This window comes from Lagopus muta, chromosome 10, assembly GCF_023343835.1.
Source record: "Lagopus muta isolate bLagMut1 chromosome 10, bLagMut1 primary, whole genome shotgun sequence".
Classification (NCBI taxonomy): domain Eukaryota; kingdom Metazoa; phylum Chordata; class Aves; order Galliformes; family Phasianidae; genus Lagopus; species Lagopus muta.
This window is the reverse complement of record NC_064442.1, coordinates 564,666-585,677: the sequence shown is the minus strand read 5'-3', so window position 1 is coordinate 585,677 and position 21,012 is coordinate 564,666. Positions and strand designations below refer to the sequence as shown.

Genomic DNA, 21,012 nt, shown 5'->3' with positions numbered 1-21,012 from the left:
GGCTTTTTATAATTGGCCCTAAGAGAAAATAATTTTTCTGTTGCCGTATTTTTCTGCTCACAATCCTATTTCTAGGCACCGTTGTTTTGCCACTGCTGTGCTAGCAAGGCTTTGTTTTGATTACACCGCATGCATTTGGAACTGAAAGTTTATTCCCTCCTGGCCAAGATATTTTTCTCTTTGTGACTGCGGGTACACATTTGTCATTAATTCAGCCTTTTCAGTTCAGGTCAGACTCCAACCAACAAAGAGAAATGGAGAGCCGAGTTAATTGTAGAACAGCTAATCTCAGAACGCAGCCCAAATCTGCTGCAGCAGAAAGATATTATTTACAGTCTCCGATGCTGCCAAGACAAGAATTTTACATTAGTCATCCCTGGATATTGTGGAGCTCACCAATAGCTGAGATGTTTTGAAATCAAAGTTTGCAGCACTCGAGCTCGAAGCAGCAGCGACAAATTGCAGCAGAAGCGGCGCTGCTCCGAGGGGCTCCGGCCACAGCAGCTGCCGGGACGCGCTGCGCTCCGCGGACATTTAATCCACGCTGCCAGGCACACAGGAGCCTATTTTTGGAAGTCATCTCCCTCTTGTTGCACGCCTGCTACCAACAGGTCGGCCAACACTTCCTGAGCAGCGCAGCCAGGATGTTGTCAGAAATTCTGACCGCCACAGAAATCTTCAGCAGCTCCTGGCAGTGCCCCTGTCAGATCACTTCTTCAACTAAAACACACACACACACACACACAGGAGCTTACTTGAAGCCGGTGTCTGACACCATGACAACAAACCACATTTCTTCTTTCACTAAAAGTTTTTTCTTTGGGGTGAAAAACACACAGGAAACATCGCTGGCTGCTCACGGGAAAGGTGTGTGTGCTTTCTAAACAATATTCCAATTATGCAAAGTATAATAACTACAATTTAACAACAGCAGCACAAGTTTTGTAAGCCAAACCGACCTTCAAACATGCTGTAATGTTCACACTCTTCTTTGGTTCTACTCTGCGTTTCACTTATTTATTTCACAACCTAGTTACCTCCAGTTTGGTCTAACATCTCTCTGGCACTTCAAGCCCTGTGAGACACGAGGAAATATTCCTTGATAGCTGTAAAGCAGCAGATATGGTCCCGCAAACAACCAGGGGATTGCTCTCGTTAGAGAAGATCCCATTTGTCTATTCCCTTCCTCTGGAAAGTTGGTGTTTGTAAAGAAGGCAGCAGCTACAAAACCACTGTCATTACTGCGTACGGTGCAGGCTTACATGTTGAAGAACACACACACAAAACCAGCCAACATCTCAGTACGCCTGGCAAGCTGGGAGACTTTCTGAGTCAGAGAAAAGGGAAGCGTGCATCTTTTTCACAGGGCACAGATCCACAGGCAACACCAGCAAAGTGCAGTGGAGCAGACAGCAGAAGCCCGTTCAGCTCTACACTTGTCCCACAGATCTGACTTACATGTTTGAAAATGGAGAAATCTGCAAGAAAGAGGAGTGCTGACATCAGTCCTGAGCTTCAACAGTTGTTGGACCTTTCTCAAATCATTCTGCAGCACTGGGAGCAAGCACAGCCCCTCCAAAAGGAGCACAGACTAGGAAATGGCCACGCTCTATTTTGAAGCACTGCAAGTCTTTCTGATGGAGGTTAATTTATTACATTATGATGCAGTTACATGACATCATAATCTGGGAGAACACTTCTGACGCTAAGGAGACCTAACTTAAATACCAAATTTAACATAAATTACCTCGTGCCTTCTCTTTTTATGACACAGCACACAACACTTGTCACCTGGAGAAACAACTCAGCGAAACCTCCAAGAATATTCCTCATCTTTACAAACTGCTTTACTGGAAACAAAAGGAACACTTTCTCATTTCCATGCCTCCTTCCTCCCCATCCCTGCCCGCACAAGAGACACTCCTGCACCGTGCACTGTCACCAGAGGTGGGCTGAGTATCTCAGCGATCCCCCAGCAGCACAGAGCTGCCAGGCGCCGTTTCTCTCCAGCTGCCCATCCGCTCTCCCTGGGCTGTGCTGCTGGCTCCCTTTGGCGTGCGGCCGCAGCTCTGCAGAGCAGCAGGCACAGAGCCCCAGCTCACACCGTGTGCCGCAGCTTGCTGCTCCGACAGCGCAGCTCCACAACTCCAAGCCCACCTGGCTGCTCCCGCACCGCCCTGCAGCAGCGCTGGCACTCACCATCCCTACAGCCAGCTGTATTTTCAGGCCAGCTTGCTAAACTGAAACGCTTCCACACGTGAACGGGGATCAGAATGAAAACACACAGCTCCCAGCAGGGGACAGGACAGCTACAGCAGTACGCTAGAGAGCCCTGGGGTTAAGCGGGGTTAAAGCAGTGTGCCACCATCACCCACCTGCAGCCACAGAGCTCAGCATAGCTGCTCAGCTGGCAGCGTGCTCCTGGGCATGGCTATGGGGGTATCAGCAGCACTCTGGATGCTCCAGGGAACACAGGGGTGAGGGCTGTTCCCAGCAGCAGGATGGAATGCAGCCCTGCTGTGGGGCAGTGCTCAGCTGTGGGGCACAGCCACATCCCCTGTGTGCTCCTGGTGTGAGCACGGGTGGGGATCGAAGCAGTGCGTGACTGTGCTGAGCTGCTGGGGACCACAGCCTGCTGCCAGGCTGGTTTGTTGGTGTGGTCACTGGCATCATCTGGGTTTAAAATGGTTCTTGTATTTGCTGGCAAGTTATTTTAACAGAGATTATTCAGCCATAAATTTATAAAGCAACAGCACTGTATGTCAGGGTTTCATTTGCTTATTGTCTGCTTTGAAGAGCCGTATTATTTAGCAAAAACACGGGTAAGCTTTGCCTAACACACTTGATGATTTTTTTTACAGCCTGGCTTCCAGGGAAAACACGGCCCATCCCATCACCCTGCCCACAGCCATGTCTGCCCATCCTGCCCTGGTCACTGCAGAACCACTCACAGCACCAACCCAACCCGGCAGAGGAAGAGAAATCTCCAACACGATCCTACAGCATTCCAGAAAATCAACAGCGTGAGGCCATGGGAAGCCAGGCTTTACGCACTCTTACTGTTCGAGTGGCCAGCCGGATTATTTTGGCTTGCAATTGTCTTTCCAAGAAGAATCCTCACTTCTGACATGATATGACAACAAAAGAGCTTGGGAAGGCAAAACGCTGGGCACGCCGTTCACAGGTCAGCATCTTCTGTCCCTGAACACTGCAAAGGACCAGCACTCTTACACAGCTTAAAAATACTGTGCTTTGAAATGAAAAAGAGGTACTTTACCCCAGCCTTATCAGCCATACATTTTACAAAACAAAACTGAGTTTTGTTCAACACTTCCTTTGAATGCGGAGGACAAACACGAGGCAGATGAGTTCCAACACACACCTGCTGCAAGCAGAACCAAGTCAGCAGGCTGCACAGAGCACAGCACCAGCCACCCGGCCCCAGGGAAGGAGCAGCGCTGTGCTATGGAACCCAGACTGTGGGCCAAAGGCATCCATCTGGGCACTGAGAAAACCTTGCTTACATTTTACTCGATTCACTTCTCTCTGAAGCTGACGGGAGGCTCCAACCCTCCTCCCCTTCCTGCCTCCCATCAGGTCTGCCCTGCTTCCATCAGCCGCTCCCCTATCTCGCTGCTCTCACAGGATCACACACAAACAAGAACTTCCAAAGCAGCGCAGCACCTCCTGCTTTCTCCTATCACAAGATGATGTTTAAAGTACAACCGCCTCCCCTCTTTGGCTGGGAGCTGGTGTGAGCTGCCCAAAGCAGTGTGCCAGCCCCGTACTGCACTGGGACACAGCTCAGCTGCAGCCCTCTGGCCCAAAGCCGCCCTCAGCACCGACCTTCTTAACTTTGACAGCACAGACCACTGCTGACAAACCTTCATTTCTTAGACTGTTTTATGACTTGGAACCATACTATGCTAACTGACTTGGGATATTTTTTACACTATTAATCTTTGAGAATGAACAGCATCAAATATATTTTGCATATATAATAAACCAATCTACTATCATGAGAGGATTACTTTCAAGTAAATCCAACAGTATAATTACAACAGTTAAGCGTGGCACCTCTTCACCTGGAACCTTATCCATTTTCCAGATGAGCTCTCAAGGGCCTTTCCTTAAGTGTTCTCCTAAGCTTTCTAGTCCCTAAGCAACATACAACTGAGGAGCTCTAAATACAGCAATTACAGCCGTCTAAGAACATCACTTCAGCTACCTTCAACTCTCCAAAAGTTTCTTCCAAATCTGCATTTTTAAGAGCATAAATTTAAAGCATAAAGATTCCACCGACTTGCTTTTCTTCTTTAACGTTCATGGATTCTGTCTTGATAGCAAAATAACAAGACCTCCCAATCATCTTTAAATTGGTTTAATTACAACTGCTTGGTCTTGAGTTTAAGAAGGTGTCAAATGAATCGAGCTACACAATTCAGTCAAGTACAGTATACTTAAATCTAGCTTACACAAAGCCTGTAAGTACCATTAACATTCACACCGGTATTGCTGCTATTTACAAATTACCTCCTTTCTTTCTCAAAAAGCAAACCTTAACACTGCAGGCTACACTGTACGTCTCCTCTCATTGGCAAAAGCACACACAGCTCACTGCTGCCCATGTAACTCCTAACGCTCTCAAGCTCCCCTCACCTCCCCGCCGTGCAGCACAGGCAGCAGATGCAGCAGTGCCACCGAGCAGAGGACACCCAACGCAGCCCAAAGGTGTTCAACCACGGCCAGGGCAGCTCCTGTACCCCAGGGAGCTCCATCAGGCACAGAACAAAGAGAAGGTGTTTCAAAGGGTGAAAAGGGACACTGCTAGTGTGAGCAGGGCATCGGAAGACGCAGGGAGCGCAAAGGAAAACGCAGGCAGCAGCTCTGTTACCTCGTCAGCCCACTCCTTCCTGAATCAGCAAATACAACACCACTGCCTCTGAGTGCTAAACTACAGAAGAGCAAGCTGGGAGGAAACTGCCGGGGGCGAGGCAGGATCCCAGCAATGCAGCGAGATGTACAGACCTACACATGCTCACATTCAGCTCTGCAGACACAGGCACCCACAAAGCCCTGGCCAGACCAAGGATACCTGCCTCGCTGTGCCCAGCCACGGGTCCAACCTGGGCTGTTCCGGCCAGCAGGAATGGAAAAGCAATGGGGAAATGGTGAATCGCTGTAATCAACACAGCTAAAGCAACAAGCCTCCTAGTGAGCATGAGTGCAGCTCGTGCTGGCACACGGAACCCCTTTGTGCAGGGCTGTACCGCTAACAAGGCGCCTATCGCCGTGCCAACGCAGCCCTTGTGGTACAGCCTAATCCTGAGATTGAATTACCTGCCTTCCTCTAATTAGCACCGCCTAAAATACAGGGTGAATGAAAGCAATCATATTTTAGAATGGCCTAAAGTAAACTGAGTTATGACTTAGACTGAATCAGCACAGCTAAAGCCAAATTGCTTAGAACTGCTCTGATTTGATCCGAGCTCCCGTTAATTTACTAACTTCAATTAGCCATCCTTAAACACAGCCTAAATCAAGGCAGGCTCCTTTTCTTTCATGGCAGGCTTCAGAAATGCTCACATGCCCTACAGTATTGCTTTCTTTGCCTTCCTCTGCTGATAATGCCACGCGTGCTGCGCTGCTGCCGCACGTTTGTGTGTATAGGTGCGTGTATTTGCATACGCTGGTAAATTCCAGTCCAAATGTTTTAGTTGTGTAACTTTTTTCTACATACACCTTGTGTATCAGCAGTGAATGGTAGGATATTTATTTTAGCCTTGTACTACTGTAGGTAAGCAGACAGCTTCCTTTCTAGATGCTGTGGATTTAACAACTCCTTTCATTTCCATCGTAATCCTTATCTTGAAGTTACACTGATACAATATTTTACATTCAAAACTATGAGGTGCTTTATTCCCTCTAACTGCATTGCTCACCTAACAAAAGATGTGAATTCAGAAGGGAGTTTGGAACATTTGGGATAACTTCCCTTTCTGTTGTCTCTTACAAGCAACCTGAGCATCCACTCCTCATCATGGGCAGAGCACTCCTTAAAGCAGCTGGGACAGAGAGGTGCCTTCCAGACACCAGCTGTGGGGTTATTCCCACCCAGACGCACACAGATCCAACTCTGCCCATAGGGAGCTGCATCCTTTTGGTCACAATACAGCAGAGATCGATGTGGCTGCCCAGTCATTTCTGCCCATGACAGCTGTATGTTTGCTTCCCACTGCTCATCCCAGCCCCAGCACGAGGGCAGCACGAGGGGCAGCTGGGGACACACGCCTGCAGTGCTGCTGGAGGTGGAAATACACCTCAGGCTTCCTCAGCTCACTGTTCTACACCAGAGCGTCCTGACGACTGCTCTCCCTGGATCGTGAGGTGAGATGAAACAACTTCTTATTTTCCATAGTTAAGAGGACTTTAATCAAAGTAATTATTGAAGCTGATCTGATTAGGAAGTAATCTATTTACAAAAAAGTTAAGAATGCCAACTGGGAAACAACTATCCAGCCTGCGATTGGGGATGATTTCATGCTTAATTTTTCAAGTGTTATTGAATATGTCATCTGTGAATGTAAAATATTTATTTTTCTACACTAATAAATAATCGCTATCTCAGCAACGCAACGTGCAAACAACATGTAATGCTGGCTCGCTTTCAAGCATCTGCGTGTGGGGTTCTCCCCGTTGCAGCCAGAAGTGATGTGCTGCACCTGGCACCGCACGCCAGCAACCACCTGGGGCACGAATTGCAGGACAGCAGGCAGCATCGCTCAGCGCCAGCACTGCCCCCTGAAAGCACCAAGCCAGCCTCAGTGCGATTCACCACCAAGGTGCTCATGGCGCCTATTCGCACTTTCTGAAGACTTATCTGGGATGTATAAACATCAAATGAACTCTTTGCATACAATAGACAAAAAACAATTTCCACTTAAAATCTGCAAGGGATCGGTGCCAACACTGTAGTGGGAATGCAAACTGCTAACAAAGGAAGGAGTTTCATTCCGACTTGGCTCTTTACTCCGCGGGCTCGTAAGAGTAAGAATCATCGCATCTGATCCACTCACAGCTCTGAGCCAAACAGCACGCATTGAGGGGAATGCTGCTGGGCAGGGAGGGCGCAGCCTCTGACCCCAGCTGTTCCGTGCTGGTATCAGCCACATCCAAAGGCTGTTCCCTAGGAACCGGCTGCCCCAAGAACTAAAACACATGGGTACGTAAGAGCTGTGCAGCGACTGAACAGAGAGGAGCCACAAACTCCTAAACTGGAAAAAGCATATTCGGTTTCACATCTACAGTGTTTTAAATTGCAGGCTTAAAGTCATCTGAAGATGCTCTGGAACCTCCAGCTGTCCTTTCCAGAGGGCAAGAAGTCTCAAGTTGCTGTCAGAGTATACAGATGTCTAGAAATGCACATCAATTTTAAATTTCTGCCAAATTCCAATCCTGCTTGATGCATGCTGTTTTGCCTTTTCTTGGGAGCTCCTGCCAAAACATCCCCACTTCCAGTATTAGCAAAAACATGCAAGCACTCCAAGTTATTGCTCCACTTACACCTATGAAAAGGTTTCTAACACAGGAATGAGATATCTGCATAGAAAACTGTCAGGAGAGGAAAAAGCGATTCTCAGTTTTCTGCATAATAGTATTTTTGTCGGTGTCACCTCGGCAACATTACAAGTGATCAAAGAAGTGACTGCGATACACTGCGGAGCAGCTGGGTAAGATGGAACATCTCTCCTCTGGAGCTCAGGACATTTTGTATCACGTAACACGGCTCAGCCCGCAGCAGCGTCACGTCGGTGTGCTGGGAATCAGCGCTGGGAGTGGAAGTCTGAAGTTGGAAAATCACCTTTACATGACGAAAACGCACACAGTTCCAACATAAGCGGGGTGTTTACATCTGAAGAAAAAAAAGTGATCTCTCACTAAACCTGGGGGGACAGAATGACAACTGGGTTTTTCTTTAACGAAGGAGCTTTTCAGATGAAGCAGGAATGTCAGCTTCAGTGCATACTCCACTGACTGGAACACGATCAAGTCTTAACTAAGTTCCACATAATGTTTTCAGGGGAAAAATGGAGAATGTTTTATGGAATTCAAGTCTGGATTTGGCTTGCATCCTAGAACATACATCTTGTTATGAAAACTGTTGAATCGCTTTTAAGCAGGCAAACCACAAGTGTCCCTGGAGCCACCCATTCACCTGGAAGTCCCACAAGCAAAGGGAAGGTAGAAGAGCTTTGGTCTGGGGCAGCCGGGGGCTGCAGAGGGAGGGGAGATGGTTTTGGAAGTACCTCGTGAATGGAACTGCTCACTTGCGCCTACAGCATGAAGCAGTTAAGACTTGTTTTCTGTTATTGTCACAGATCCAATACGTTACTCCAGCTACATCATAATCTCTTCCTGCCTCAGTTCATCCATGTGTAAACCTGATTCACTAACTCTTACCTTAATGTGTCATGGGGCTTAATTAATAACACTTAGGTCTTTTAAGCCCTCTACAAACATTAACTACTTCTTGTAACAACTCTCAGAGGTATTATTATCCCCACTTTACTGATGGAGACACAGCAAAAGAGGCCACAACTCTCCCAAGGCGGCAGAGCAACGGTTACTCCTAGAGATCCCCTCGGAGGGCCGTCGTATCGTAACCGTGGAAACTTAGCAAGAAAGGCAAAGTCGATGCGTACCACCTCAAAAGCACTTTCAGAAGCGCAACGTAACCGGAGGACCAAAAGGAACGCACCCAGAAGCAACAGGCTCGGGACGGGATCGCGAGCCACGGCCGCCGCCGCAAAGCACAGCGCCGGGGCAGAACCCGCCGAACGGCGCCGAAGCGCCGAGACCCGTCCTCACGTGCCGCCGCGCCCCGTCGCACCGAGCGGTGGCGAATGGACGGGCGAGGCGGCACGCCGAGCACCGGGCTGCCCCGCGGCGGGGCCCCGAGCCAGGACGGAGCCGCCGACCCCCGCGGGAGGAGCCCCGCCGCGCCCACACCGGCGCCCGGCTCGGCGAGGGGCTCCCGGCGCGGGGCACGGCCCGAGCACGGCGGGGACCGCCGGCCGCCCCAGGAGCCCGCCCGGCCGGGACGCGCCCGCCCCGCCGCCCCCCCCGCACGCGGGGCCCGGGGCGCCCCGCAGGCCTCGGCCCGGGGCGGGGAGGCGGCGCGGGGTGACAGCCGCGGGCCCGCTCCGCACGGCGCGGGATGAGGGCTGGGCGCGGGCCGGGCCGGGAGGAGCGGGCGGCGCAGCGGGACGCGCGGTTCCCTCCCGCGGGCCCCGGTCCGAGCTCCGCCGCGCGCTCCGGAGCGGCCGCCCCGCGCCGCCCGCCCGATCCCGGGCTGGGACCCCGCCGCCGCCGCGTCACTCACCTGCGGCGCGGGGAGCCGGGCGGGCCCCGCCGGACGAGTCCCCGGCGAGCGGGCGGTGCGGGCCAGGCCGGGCCGTGCGGGCGGTGCTGTGTTTACACCGCCGCCGGGGCTCGGCGCTCCGCGGCCGCTCAGCAGCCAGTCGCCATTTCCCGCCTACCGACCTGCTACACCGCACGAAGGGACCCGGATGGGGAGAGGGGCCGCCGCGCAGGCGCAGCCCGGTCGGGGGAGGAGGAGGAGGAGGAGGAGGAGGAGGAGGCGGGGGGCCCGGGCACGGCGGCGGCGGGGCGGGCCGGGAAGGAGGGAGCGGGGCCTCGCGTGGGGAGCGGCGCCCCGGGGCGGCCGGGCTGAGGGAGTGGAGCGGAGCGGGCCGGGCAGCGGGCAGCCGCCTCCCGCTCCTCCTCCTTCTCTTCCCCGGGCCGGGAGCGGCGGGTGGCGCTGAGGGGCCTCGCGAGGAGGACAGGAAGGAGGAGGTGCGGCGGTGAAGCGCCTGTAGGGCCGAGCTGCGCTCCGAGCTGAGGTGAGGTGAGGCGGGAAGGGGCGAGGGGGGAGGTGAGCGGCTGAGGGGCGGGGAGGGCGCGAGCCGGGCGGGAGGAGGGGAACCTGTGAGGGAGGAGCGGGGGGGCGGGGCGCTCCGGGAGGTTCGGCCGGGGGCATCGCCGCCCCGCGCTTGGCTCTCCGGCCCGCGCAGCCCCGCGGCAGGCGCTGGGGTCGGAGGAGCGCGGTGGCGGGAGCGGCGTTCTGCCGCGCTGCCTGGGATGAAGCGGCCACGCGGCGCTGCCCGGCCTTGCGAGGCTCCCCGCCAGGTTACCGGACCCGGCCGGCCGCTCGCTCTGCCCTCCCGCCCGGCTCCTGCGGCGTTCCCATCGTTTCCGAGCCGCGGCGCTGCGATCAGAGCCGTTGCTTCGGGACACCCGGACGGTCCGACGCGAAGTTTCGTTCCCGCTTTACTTTTTTAATTCTCGGCGGCCTCTCGTGTGAGATGTTGAGGACGCAGCATCCTGACCGTCCCGTCCAGGAGAGCAGGCGGTGCTGGGTTGGCACTGAGGGCTTACAGCCCGCTGAGCTGCCGGCCTCGCCTCTCCTAATGGCTGGGAGTGCTTTCATCCGCAAATCCGTGGTTCTCACACCATTGTTGTACGACCTTCGGACAGCTTCTCAAGTTGTCGCTCGGATGCACGTTCTCTCATGCACCCGTGTGCACAAACCTGCTCGGGGTGCTCTTCTTCCTTCTCCGATACCCGTTGACACCCCCACAGGTTTCAGACCTGAGTTGTGTTACAGAACTCCTGGCTCTCTTGTCACTTATCTATTGGTTTGTTAAACAGAATCACATCAGCTGCTGCGGAGCCAAGAATTGGTTTAAAATTTTATCACAAAACTCTCGCTTTCCTAGGAGAAGACATCATGGAACTGATTTTACCTTCGTTTCTCCAGGAAGCGGGGAGTAAAGCTGCGGTGGAAGCAGTGCAGTCGTTATTCAGAACAGGCCTTGTTCCTGTAGAGCATTACAGTATTTCTAAACACATTAGTAAGCACAGGCTGTGGGAAAGGTTAGCTTGGAAAGCTGGTAAAACTTAATTACGACTGTCTGACAGTCCATTAAGAGGAGTATGGCAGGGTAACTCTGTGATGTCTCATAGTACAAGCCCAAAAGGACATTCAATGGTACTCATCAAGTGGGAGTTTTGAAAAACAATAGGTGGCGAGGCTTTTCCAAGCTATGTAATTATAATGAAACTAACTGCCAGAGGAAACCATTCAGCAGCATTCAAAGCACACAGATATTTGTAAGAACACAAAAAGCACCTCCTGCATTCGCAGCAGAAGCCAAGAAAACGTTTTGAAGATGCTGAAGCATGTGACTTGGTAATCTGTAGGGAATAAGAACTGTGCTTTTCTGTATCCGCAGCGGTCAGTGCCTGGTTCAGAGCAGGGGCGGGGGGTGCTGTTGGACCAGAAGGGTTGTGAGCTTTGTCACGTGTCAGGTGAGGATACATGAAGTCGTACTGCTCAAGTTCAAAGGTCCACCTGCTGTGACCTGTTCCTCACTCATAAAGTGGGAGCGCACTGTGCCACAAGGAGCTGAGCGGTGCTGCCGGGTGTGCACACGAGGCATGGGAAGCTTGGAAGGCAGCTTGCTTCAGAAGGGGCTCTGCATCGGCGACGGCGGGTTCTTCCCTTGGCAGTCAATTGCAGGGACTGCCAACTGAGATATTCTAGGTGCGTGTTTTCTTCACTGAGGGAAAAAAATCCGTCGTTGCCAGCAGTGTTGCGCGGTGTTGAAATGTTATACTCTGTTAATGTTCATTTGAACGGCCGTTCTTCGTGACTTCCTCCCAACTCTTTTTGCTGTTCTCAAGTCTTGCTGGCCTGCTGGCTTTGTGCTCACTGCGAAGGACTTGTTTAGAGTCACTTCCTTGTTTGTCACAGAGATAACATGTGCGTGAGCCCAGCTCTTGGTGAGCTGCTGCATACACCTGCCTTCAGGTGCCGTGTTTTTTACAGGGCTCACTTCCATGGCTGTGAGAAATAGTTGTTTAAACAAAGCAATTCTTGTTTGGGTGAAAGAATTTTAAAATTATCTATTTCTAGTACTTGTTATTTCTCTTGCTTATCTGAAGGGAATACGCTTTGTTCAGTAGGTGAACAACCACGGACTTGACTTACTTGAGGAGCAGCTCGCAGGCTGTGCTTGCTCTGCATGCCCAGACGTCTGTCATGCAATCTGTCTGTCCAGGAGCAGCTACAGACTTACTGTTCTGACTGCTTGCACTTAGCGAGGGAGCCAGAATTCATATGGTGCTGTGCGCCTCTTCAGACACAAAGGCAAGCGTGAATTTAAACCAACTGAAACGTGTGTTCGATTTAGCACAGAACATCTTTGAGGTGTCTGCAGCCATGGAGCAATCTGCCAGGGATGAAAACGCATCCTTCAGCAGTCAGTCCGATTGCAGGAGGTTGAACTGTGGAGTGTCCATACGAGCAAGCCTTCGCTGCCCCGTGGGAAGAGTTAGATTTGGGTGGCAGGACTGGGAGTGTTCGTGTTCCTGCATTGGCACAAGTCCTTGCACACGTACCATAACCCTGATTCTGTGTGTCTGAAAGTCCCAGTGTAATCCAGTAAATAGGTATACGTGCCCCACTTTCTCTTTAAACCAGTGCTGTGTTGGAGAGGCACAGTGTCCTTGGTGCTGGAGTCAGCCAGAAGGTTCGAGCTGCTGCAGAACACTGCACTGTTTCTGCATGGTGAGACGAGCTGTTAGAAGCACTCAGCCTTACTTCTTCTGCTTGGGAAGGAGTGCAGCTGAGGGTGGCGGTGAGTTCTCGGCATACCACAAGTACACACACACGTGTTTGTTCAGGCAGATCCGCCGGAGTCTGAAGTGAGCAGTGAGTGGCTGTGTGTGCAGAGGAGCTGAGGGGTGCCAGCTTTCCAGAGCTGCACCAGAAAGTGACAGATAACGAGCTGGCTCCTCTTCCTTTTCTGTGTGGGCTTTGCCTCGGCAGCTCGTACAGCAGAGCACACGTGAGGGGCTTGCTTCAGCCTTTTATTGCAGAGTTTTCAGGATTTGATTGCTTGTGCAGAGTCTGCTGCAGATATAATTAAACTGAAGCAGAAGTGCATGACAACCTGTATGCAGCTTAGCCAACCCTGTGTGTTTCCCAGGCAGATCATGCTGTGAATCACTGAAAACATGTAATCTTCTATTGCAAAGTGCTTGCTTACTAGAGTTCTTTTGTTCTGTAGGCCTTGCATTTTTCACTGTTTATGAGTTTGTCTGTATGAAAATGTAAACTCTTAACAATTAATAAAATATGTCACTCATTAGTTATTTAGTGTCATTTTCGTCTTGTCACCTTAGTCTGGAAATAATTTCAGCAGAATGCCCTTTGCAACTCCGGCAGTTCTGGAAAATGTGGTTCTGTTCCATCAGGTGGAAGCCACACTTTGGGTTTCCTACTTTTCAAGGAGGTCAGCTTCAACAGCGAGTCTTTGCTTCTGTGGGATCCATGGAGCTTGGGGAAAGCTTTGGGAAAAGCTGCCTACTGAAAATCCATAAATAGAACTGGGTGGCTGGAGCTAACTAGAATAAATGCAGTATTTCTTTGACTGTTCACTGCAGGAACTTGGATGTCTCACTGTTGTTGAAATCAGCCGTCAGGCTTGGCAGAAAGGCCTCCGGCTGGCTGCTGATTGCTTTCCTTTGGTTACTTACAGGGGTACCTGGAACTCGTGTCAGTGCAGTGTGAGGCTTTTCCCGCTCTGCAGGGCAGACGCCGCTCTCACTCCATGCGTAACAGATTTAAAACTGAATTAAATAGTCTTAAGAGGAAAACTTGGTCTCATCTCCAACCCTTCTTTGGGCCAGGGGAGGAGAGGAGGAAAGGAAAATAGCCGTGGCAGAGAACGTGAGCTGGGTGCTGGTGGCTGTTTTCCCTCGTTTCAACATGCTGAATTTCCACCAGCTTCAAATCCCATGTACGTCCCTGAGGTGTGAGAGCACTCATATTTTACACAGAAGCGCAGGTATTTTCTTCTCTGGTGTTTACCAGAATTGATTTGAGCTGTCTGTAACGGAGTAACAGTTGCCAAAGCTCTGAAAGTTCCTGCCCTGTTTGTACGCTAATGCCTCTTCAAGTCAGATTTCTCTTTGGGGCTGGGCATAAAACAAAGTACTGCAATCTCTCACTGAGCAAAAATGGCTTAGGAATATGTATGTTTTCAGTTTAACCTTGAGCAAAATATTTTTGGCATCAGAACATTCATTTCCATGGACTTGTGCTTTTAACCTACAGCTTTTCATAATTGGCCTTTTACAGGTTTGGTTATTTATGCAGAGCGAAGAGGCGCTTCGTTCTTTTCTGTCTTTGCATCTGAAATCTTTAGTAAATGGGACAATTGCAGGGATTTCCTTGGTCCTTGGTGTGCTGTCAGCTCTGCGTGTTGGAGGAGCTTCCTCATGTGGCTGTTACACGTTGGTTGGTATCTGTACTGTGCGTTGAAGCCGTAAAACTCTTAATTAGGCTGGTAGAGATTTACACATGGATGCGGGTAGCTCACAAGCATTCTGCTGTCATCCCCCCTTACTGCACTGGAGCTGGGCTCTGCATCTGGTCCCTGAAGGACAGCACTCCAGCAGGCTGAGCTCTGAGCTGCCCGCATTTGGTTCAGCTCTGCAGCTCCTCAGTTCTGCTGCCGTTTGGAGGCTGGGACAACAGAAATACTGCAGGCGTTTTTGAACACCAGCTCACCCCCACAACTTCTTGGTTGACATCAGAACTCCTTCAGGCAGTGTGGAAGTGCAGGCATTTCTTACTCCCTTTCTGCCCTGTGACCCGGCAGCCATTGTGGCCATTACAGCCTTGGGCTTTTGAAATGGAGAGAAGAAAGCAGAAAAGGGCTGAATTGTGTGGAGGGTTTCCAGGTAAGTGCATGCTTTCAGAAGCTGCTTGTTTCTTGTATGCTGCTTGAGACTTTTATAAAATGCTCATTTCTGTACTTTTGTTTTGTTTTGCTTGTTTCCAAGCTTTACTTTTGTAAAAGCTGTTCTAATTCTTATCCCCCACTTGGCCACAGGTACCTGTATTGGGTGAGCACGAAGCAGGAGGAGCAGTTCCCTGTGCTACGGGGGTTGGGGCAGATCGGGGACCCTTTGGGTGCTCCGTACCCACTGTCCTCCGATGGGAAATGGGGGAGATGATGAGGAATTGGAGGCAGAGGCACTTTCTCCTCCAAAAGCATTGTCCCCTTCAGCTGTAAAATGCAAGTGTTTTTCACCTTTTAAAATACGGGGTGTCTTTAAGAAAGAATGAAATAGTTGGCCACGTGTCTCACAAGTTAATATAGGTTGCTCAGATGTAGCCTGGGGTAAAACATAGATTTTTCTCATTGCATTTGAATAAAGCTTTCTCTGTTTCCCTTAGATCTCAAATCAGTAGGAAACCCGTTTTTCAATGACTAACCATCGCCTGGTTTGGTGTGTGCTTGCAGGGCTGTGCTAGGTGCAGCTGTTACTCTTTATGAACCTGAGTAAGCGGAGGAAAAGGAAGAAAGTAATGAAAACTTGGTGTACAAAAACTAGAGCAACTGAACTAACCTGTGCTTTCTAGTCCAGTTTCAGATGCAGTCCTCTTCCCACCAGCACGGCCAGGAGCTCAGCTTGTTGGCACAGCGCTCATCTTCACCACGCTTCCTGACCTCTTAGCAGTGACGATGCTGAGCACTCAGCACTGCAAAATGGCAAGGCAAACTGAAGCCCCTGGAAGCGCGTATGAAAGAGGGATGTGAGCTTATGAGAAGCTAGGATGAGGTCTGTTGGTCTCGTTTGCTGCTTTTCAGCATGGACTCCTTCCATGCACTGCCATGTGGACGAAAAGCTGCTCATACACAAGCCTTAAAACAGGAACTCGAGGAGCTGCACGCTGCTTTAGCTGTATGGAAACACTGCTCAAACAACAACATCTGGCCTGGGCCATCACTTAAAGGTGCCTTGATTTTCCTTGTAAAGCAGTTCCACCGCATGCACCAAATGCTGTTCTGAAGTTCAGATGATGGTTTGAGGGAAGCAGATATTTGAGTAGCGCTCTCTGAAATATGTCAACATTTTGTGTGCTGCTGTTTCCATGGAAACGGGTATCAGCTCAGAGAAATGGCTTCAGGATTTCAAAACTGGATGTAAAAAATAAAATCCAGAGAGGTTAGTCATTCATATTGCTACTCATGAGCTGATCTTGTGGTGCTAACCGATGTGCCGTGAACACATTAGGTATAGACCTATGCATACTAGACCTATAGACCATGCACACTGCCAGGTCCATGATTTATATGTTTTCTAAGTGAGCCTTTGTCTGAAGGAACTTTATTAGAAAATGCATGAGTTGCATTTTTTTCTAGCTTGTTCTCTTCCACATACCTGAAAGCTGTCACATTTTCATCACTTCTTTAGGCCTCTACTGGAAAAAAGGTGAAGGAGGTATTGGATAAAACTACAGATTTAAGCTAGTTGGCAAACTTTTCTTTTTAACATATAATGGCTCAGGGAACACAGAGCTGATTGTTTGGAATCTTTAGCAGCATGTAGAAATGAAGCAGGTGCCATTTCTTTGAGCTGTTTGCCTCTGAGGACGCGTGCTTTAGAAGAGCCGGCTTGCAGGCGAGGCAGTTATCCCAGCTGAACACGGGATCAGCGCAGGACTGACTGCAGGCAGTGTGCAATGAGCACAACTGTATGGAGCTGAGGGCAGAGCGCCCCGGGGATCCTTGGAAGATGAAGACTCCTCTGTTTGGAGTCTTGCGTCTTCAGCTTAGTGACTCGGACATTTGTATGTGTTTTCTAGCTCAAGCCATGCATAGATGTCTGTCTTCAATATGAACTGGATGTCCCAAGTCCTCTAGAGCAGTGGCTCCCAGCTGGTGAAGGGCAACATGTTAAAGGAAAGGCACGGAGCTGGAGGTCGGTGCTGCAGTGTGAAGTGATGGGAAGGGCTGGCTGAGGGGAGGGGAGGCACAGCCACAGAACGCTGCGGCGCTTCGCTGCACCCAGCAGTGATGCGGTTCAGAAGGGCTGGGAAAGGACAGTAAGGCAGAACTGCAGGCCTAAAGGAGAAAGGGGATGAGGTGGGGGTACGGGGCTAACTGCTGAGGTAGGGAAGCAGCCACTGCCGGCGTGGGAGGGGAGATGGTGTAGACAACAGCTGTAATGATGCCACCACAAAAAAGAAAACTGCTCTAAAAACATTGGCACTTACCCAGAAGAACACAGACTTTTTTTCACTCAAGTGGAATTTGTTTGACAGAACAATTCCCCTTAGAAATAAAATTCTTTAAACAGCGGATCACTAAATAATGAAGGGTAGAGCACCTAGTGACCAAAACCAGATTCCTTAAAAGGGCACCCATGGGGATCAAACCATGCTTCTGTACGGGCTCTGCTTCAGTTGGTCTCCCAAAACACTGGGGTAAAGCAAGCCTACAATTCATGCACAGTGTGCTGCCCATAATAACAGGTTACTGACCTCAGTGTGTATGTGGGCACTTACCAAGGGCAGTGTGGTTGTAGGCTTCTCCCTGTACACCTCCACAGTAACCTGTCTGACCAACGGTCTCACAGGCTTCAAGGATGGAAATGCAGCGCAGAAGCAACGTGCAAAGAGCTGCCCAGAGAAGTTTTTGTATGGCACAACACCAGAGACCCTACAGCCAGGGATTGTGGGAGGATGTTACAGCAGGTACAGCGATGCCAAGTTATTCTTGTCTACCTGTTACAGCAGCTCAGGAGTTGCTGCCAAGGTTGGTACCCACATTCACACCCACTACACAGGTACTGCATTTGAAGCTCACATGTTGCTTAAAAATATCCAACAGTGTAATTGTCCTGATAGGACAAGAAGGTTTGTATGGCTTGGAGGAAGGTCCTCACCTCACTGCCCTGGGAGTTGGCTTTTAGCAAGCAGCTGTAACCACTGCTGCTATGCCAGACTACTCAGCTCCTGTGTTAATCTGATTTTCAGGAGCCACGATCACTTTGATATGGCTGCAGAAGGAAACAAAAGAGCCAGAAGCCTCACAAACTTTAAACAATTTATTAGATCCCAATATATTAGAACACCTAATTCAGGGTGAAATTACATTTTAAGACCAAAAAAATGCAATGCTTAAATATGGCATTTACTGTGACTGCTATTCTTAGAATCCTGGTACAGGTTTTTCTTCCTGTGTGATGTTAGAATGGATCTAATGCAGAGCAGGCCCAGTGCTTTGCTTTGAGGGCTGCTCCCCCCCCCGCCTCTCAGACACGTAATGAAGAAGTCAGGCCTCAAACACCACCACCAGAGGAAAAAAACCCAACCACTGCAAGGCATCACCAGAATGTGATGTTTTATTTCTCGTATGTTTTAAGACTCATTAGCAGAATAATGTAGCAAAACAAAAATCATGCAACTTCTGAAATGTAAAAGGTCCACTGAATGGGCATCAAGCAAGACTGTTATTTCAGACTGGAACCTGAGTACAGAGAGAGTACCATCACCCATGTCAAAGGTCCTGTAATTTCTTTTCACAGTAGCCCTTTTGGAGAAGCAGGTTGGGTTAATAACCTCATTTTCCACTACTGTAAATCAACAGAATCATCTCCATAAAATACAGAAAGTGCTCAACACATAATACAAAAAGTATCTAACTTACAAACTGGCCGGAGACACAAAAGCAAAGGTGGAAGTGGCAGATGGTTGGAGAGATCTGTACCAAAGTATTACATTGTAAATGAACTTGAGTGACTGCAACACAGGATGGAGTCTCTTGGAACAGTTAAACTCTGCATACAAGGTATTTAGGGAGGGTAGGGGTTGTGCCTTCCCTTCAGGTTCCTGCAGTGCTGATGCAGATTTCTTCCCTCCCCCATCCCCACACTACCTGCTCTCTCTCCTTTAACACGTGCACAAAGATCCCCTACAAGCTGTGTTGAATTATTTATATCAGCTTTTAAGATAAGCTATTAGTTACACAACTTTCTCAGGATGTATCAAATGACTGGAACTCTGCTGCCACTGATCTGCAGCTCTGGCTATGAGTTTTGGTCACTGTACGTGAGAATCAAAATGGTGCTTGTTCTGAGGCCTGTGCCACTGTCCTTCCTCACCTACATCCAAGAAGGAGCAATTTTGAAGCATTCAGTTTTCATTCTCAAACAATAGCTCACCTGCAAAACACAAAACACACAGCACTCATGAAAAAAGCAGAGTATTTTTGCTCATACAGGAATTACTGTAGAAAAGGAGTCCTCTGGCTGTACATTGTTTCCACAGTGTATTTGGTACATGAGATACAAACTGTACAAGTTCTCCAGTTTACAAAGGTTTCTAATTTGCAGAAACAACTCGGCCCCTATTTATAATATTGTTTTAAATGTCAAGATTCTTACAGATAAGGTACAGTCTAAGTAATTGGCTCAATGTAACAACAAAAATGTCATTTTAATACAATTTGCAATAGTACAACTATGTACATATGTACAGAACTGTTTCCTTCTGTTGCTTCCCTAACTTTGAGCATACTTATCTTTAATTATCAGTTTGTTTTAAAGTATGAAACGGCAAAGTAAAAATGGTTCAGTTTTGCAGCACTTCAAGTTCTTCAGCTGAGATCTCATCTGCATTTCCCAATTAACTCAAGCCTTAAAGAACACCGTCACCAAAGCGCGGCTTGCTGTAATCGACGAGGTCGTTCTGTAGGTCTCTTTCTTCATCATCTGCAATGGAAATATTCAGACCAATTCTCATGTGATGGTAATGAAACAAAAGATTAAGCAAGCTTTCCCATGAACACAGTGCTAACTCATCCACCTGCACCTCGTCTGCCTGTGGGAATGAAGTCCCCTAGGACAACAGGGCAGCACAAGGCCCTGCCTGCTGGCAGCACCTGGGGGTTTGTCCCCACTGGCAAACTGTGACTGCGCACTACTGAGCATCTCCAGCTTTGTTCCAACTGCATCTCAGACATCTGATGACTTGAGGGATTGCAGAACTACTGTAAATTGGGAATGTTCCTTTATGGGCTTGAAACTCTCCCACTAAAAGCCAACCAGAAAGTCTCTGCAATGTTGGAAGGTTACATCAGCACGGGTTACAAGTTGGCAGAGTTGAAACGCTGCAGGGTTTTACCAGAGGTTGGGAACCATGCAGGACCAGCACAGAGGAGTCCTTGTGAGCCTCCTCCAAGGCTCTGAACAAACTGCAGAGGAGCTGATACTCTTCCAGCTTACGCCTTAGGTTTGAAAAATGATACTCTGAATTGCCTGTGCTATCAGCATTGTTACAGACTGCTATCCTGCATATCAGACTCAAGTATAAAACTTGAAGGACTCTTAAAAGCACAAAAAGCAGCATTCAACCTTTCCATGCTTCTTATCAATAGAAATCTGTGTTCCCTCAGCCTTGCTAGGAATCAGCGATGCATTCTTCACAGCCAAAACACAACCATCCAGTCAGGCTACCAAGCAGTAAATAAACAGCCATCATCACCCATCGAAACATCTGCTCTTAAACATGCTGTTGTTCTGCAGCTCAGCCAGGAAGCAGAGTGCAGCAGAGCAGCAGGGCAGCGCATGCAGAGCAGCCTGCAGCTGATGCAAAGCGCCCGGAGCGCCGCAGCTCTGCTGCTCTGCAGGGTGGCTGCTGCTTCGTCCCTGGCTGGGAGAGCGAATGAAGGCGTTCCACGCTGCAGGTCCCACACGCCTGCTTCCTGCTGCTCTCCCACTTCTTGACTCCTAGTCCTGGGACTTGGAGGCTCGTGAAAAATCATAAACGCTCAAAACTTGCTCATCCTCGCTGTATTCATTTACTGTAGTGCACAAAAAAAAGTAAAATCAAGGAAAATATTTTGAAGCATCTCTTGCAAGAACTACTGAGGCACGTTATTCTGGCTGCCGTCATTGAGATGGCTCCTGCGTGGTCCCACAGGAAGAGAGGTCCTGAAAGTCCAGTGTGTTTTAACCAAGAAGCTTCTGCTGCATTGCAAAGCTCACAGTGTGCCTTACACCCAGGTGAAGGACACTAGTTCACAGGAGCAGAAAGCAGAGTTCAAGTGACTGCCATCAGCTGCCCCTCCACAAGTTTACTAAGCTGATCGC

General features: G+C 49.7%; 2 protein-coding genes and 1 long non-coding RNA gene across 6 annotated transcripts in view; 1 reads left to right on the top strand and 2 right to left on the bottom strand.

Annotated features, from left to right (window-relative positions):
- CTDSPL2 (CTD small phosphatase like 2) overlaps positions 1–9,569 on the bottom strand; it is a 38,149-nt gene extending 28,580 nt beyond the window's left edge. Inside the window, exon 1 of the mRNA XM_048955651.1 lies at positions 9,383–9,569. The gene's annotated coding sequence lies outside the window, so the exon portion shown is untranslated. The remainder of the gene's footprint in view (positions 1–9,382) is intronic.
- Positions 9,570–9,964: 395 nt separating this feature from the next.
- On the top strand, positions 9,965–19,104 carry LOC125697961 (uncharacterized). Of its 3 annotated transcripts, none has more exons than XR_007379031.1 (3): positions 9,965–14,811; positions 15,497–16,839; positions 17,497–19,104. It is a non-coding gene; the product is annotated as an uncharacterized LOC125697961 (long non-coding RNA). The 3 variants fall into 3 exon arrangements; XR_007379030.1 differs by having other exon boundaries at positions 9,965–15,871; positions 16,724–16,839; XR_007379029.1 differs by having other exon boundaries at positions 9,965–16,839.
- The window catches only part of GOLM2 (golgi membrane protein 2), a 21,386-nt gene continuing 18,326 nt past the window's right edge, over positions 17,953–21,012 (bottom strand). For both annotated transcript variants that reach the window (XM_048955652.1, XM_048955653.1), the window contains one exon: positions 17,953–19,632. In XM_048955652.1, coding sequence (XP_048811609.1) covers positions 19,559–19,632 — 74 coding nt within the window. In that variant the 3' untranslated portion in view covers positions 17,953–19,558. The remainder of the gene's footprint in view (positions 19,633–21,012) is intronic.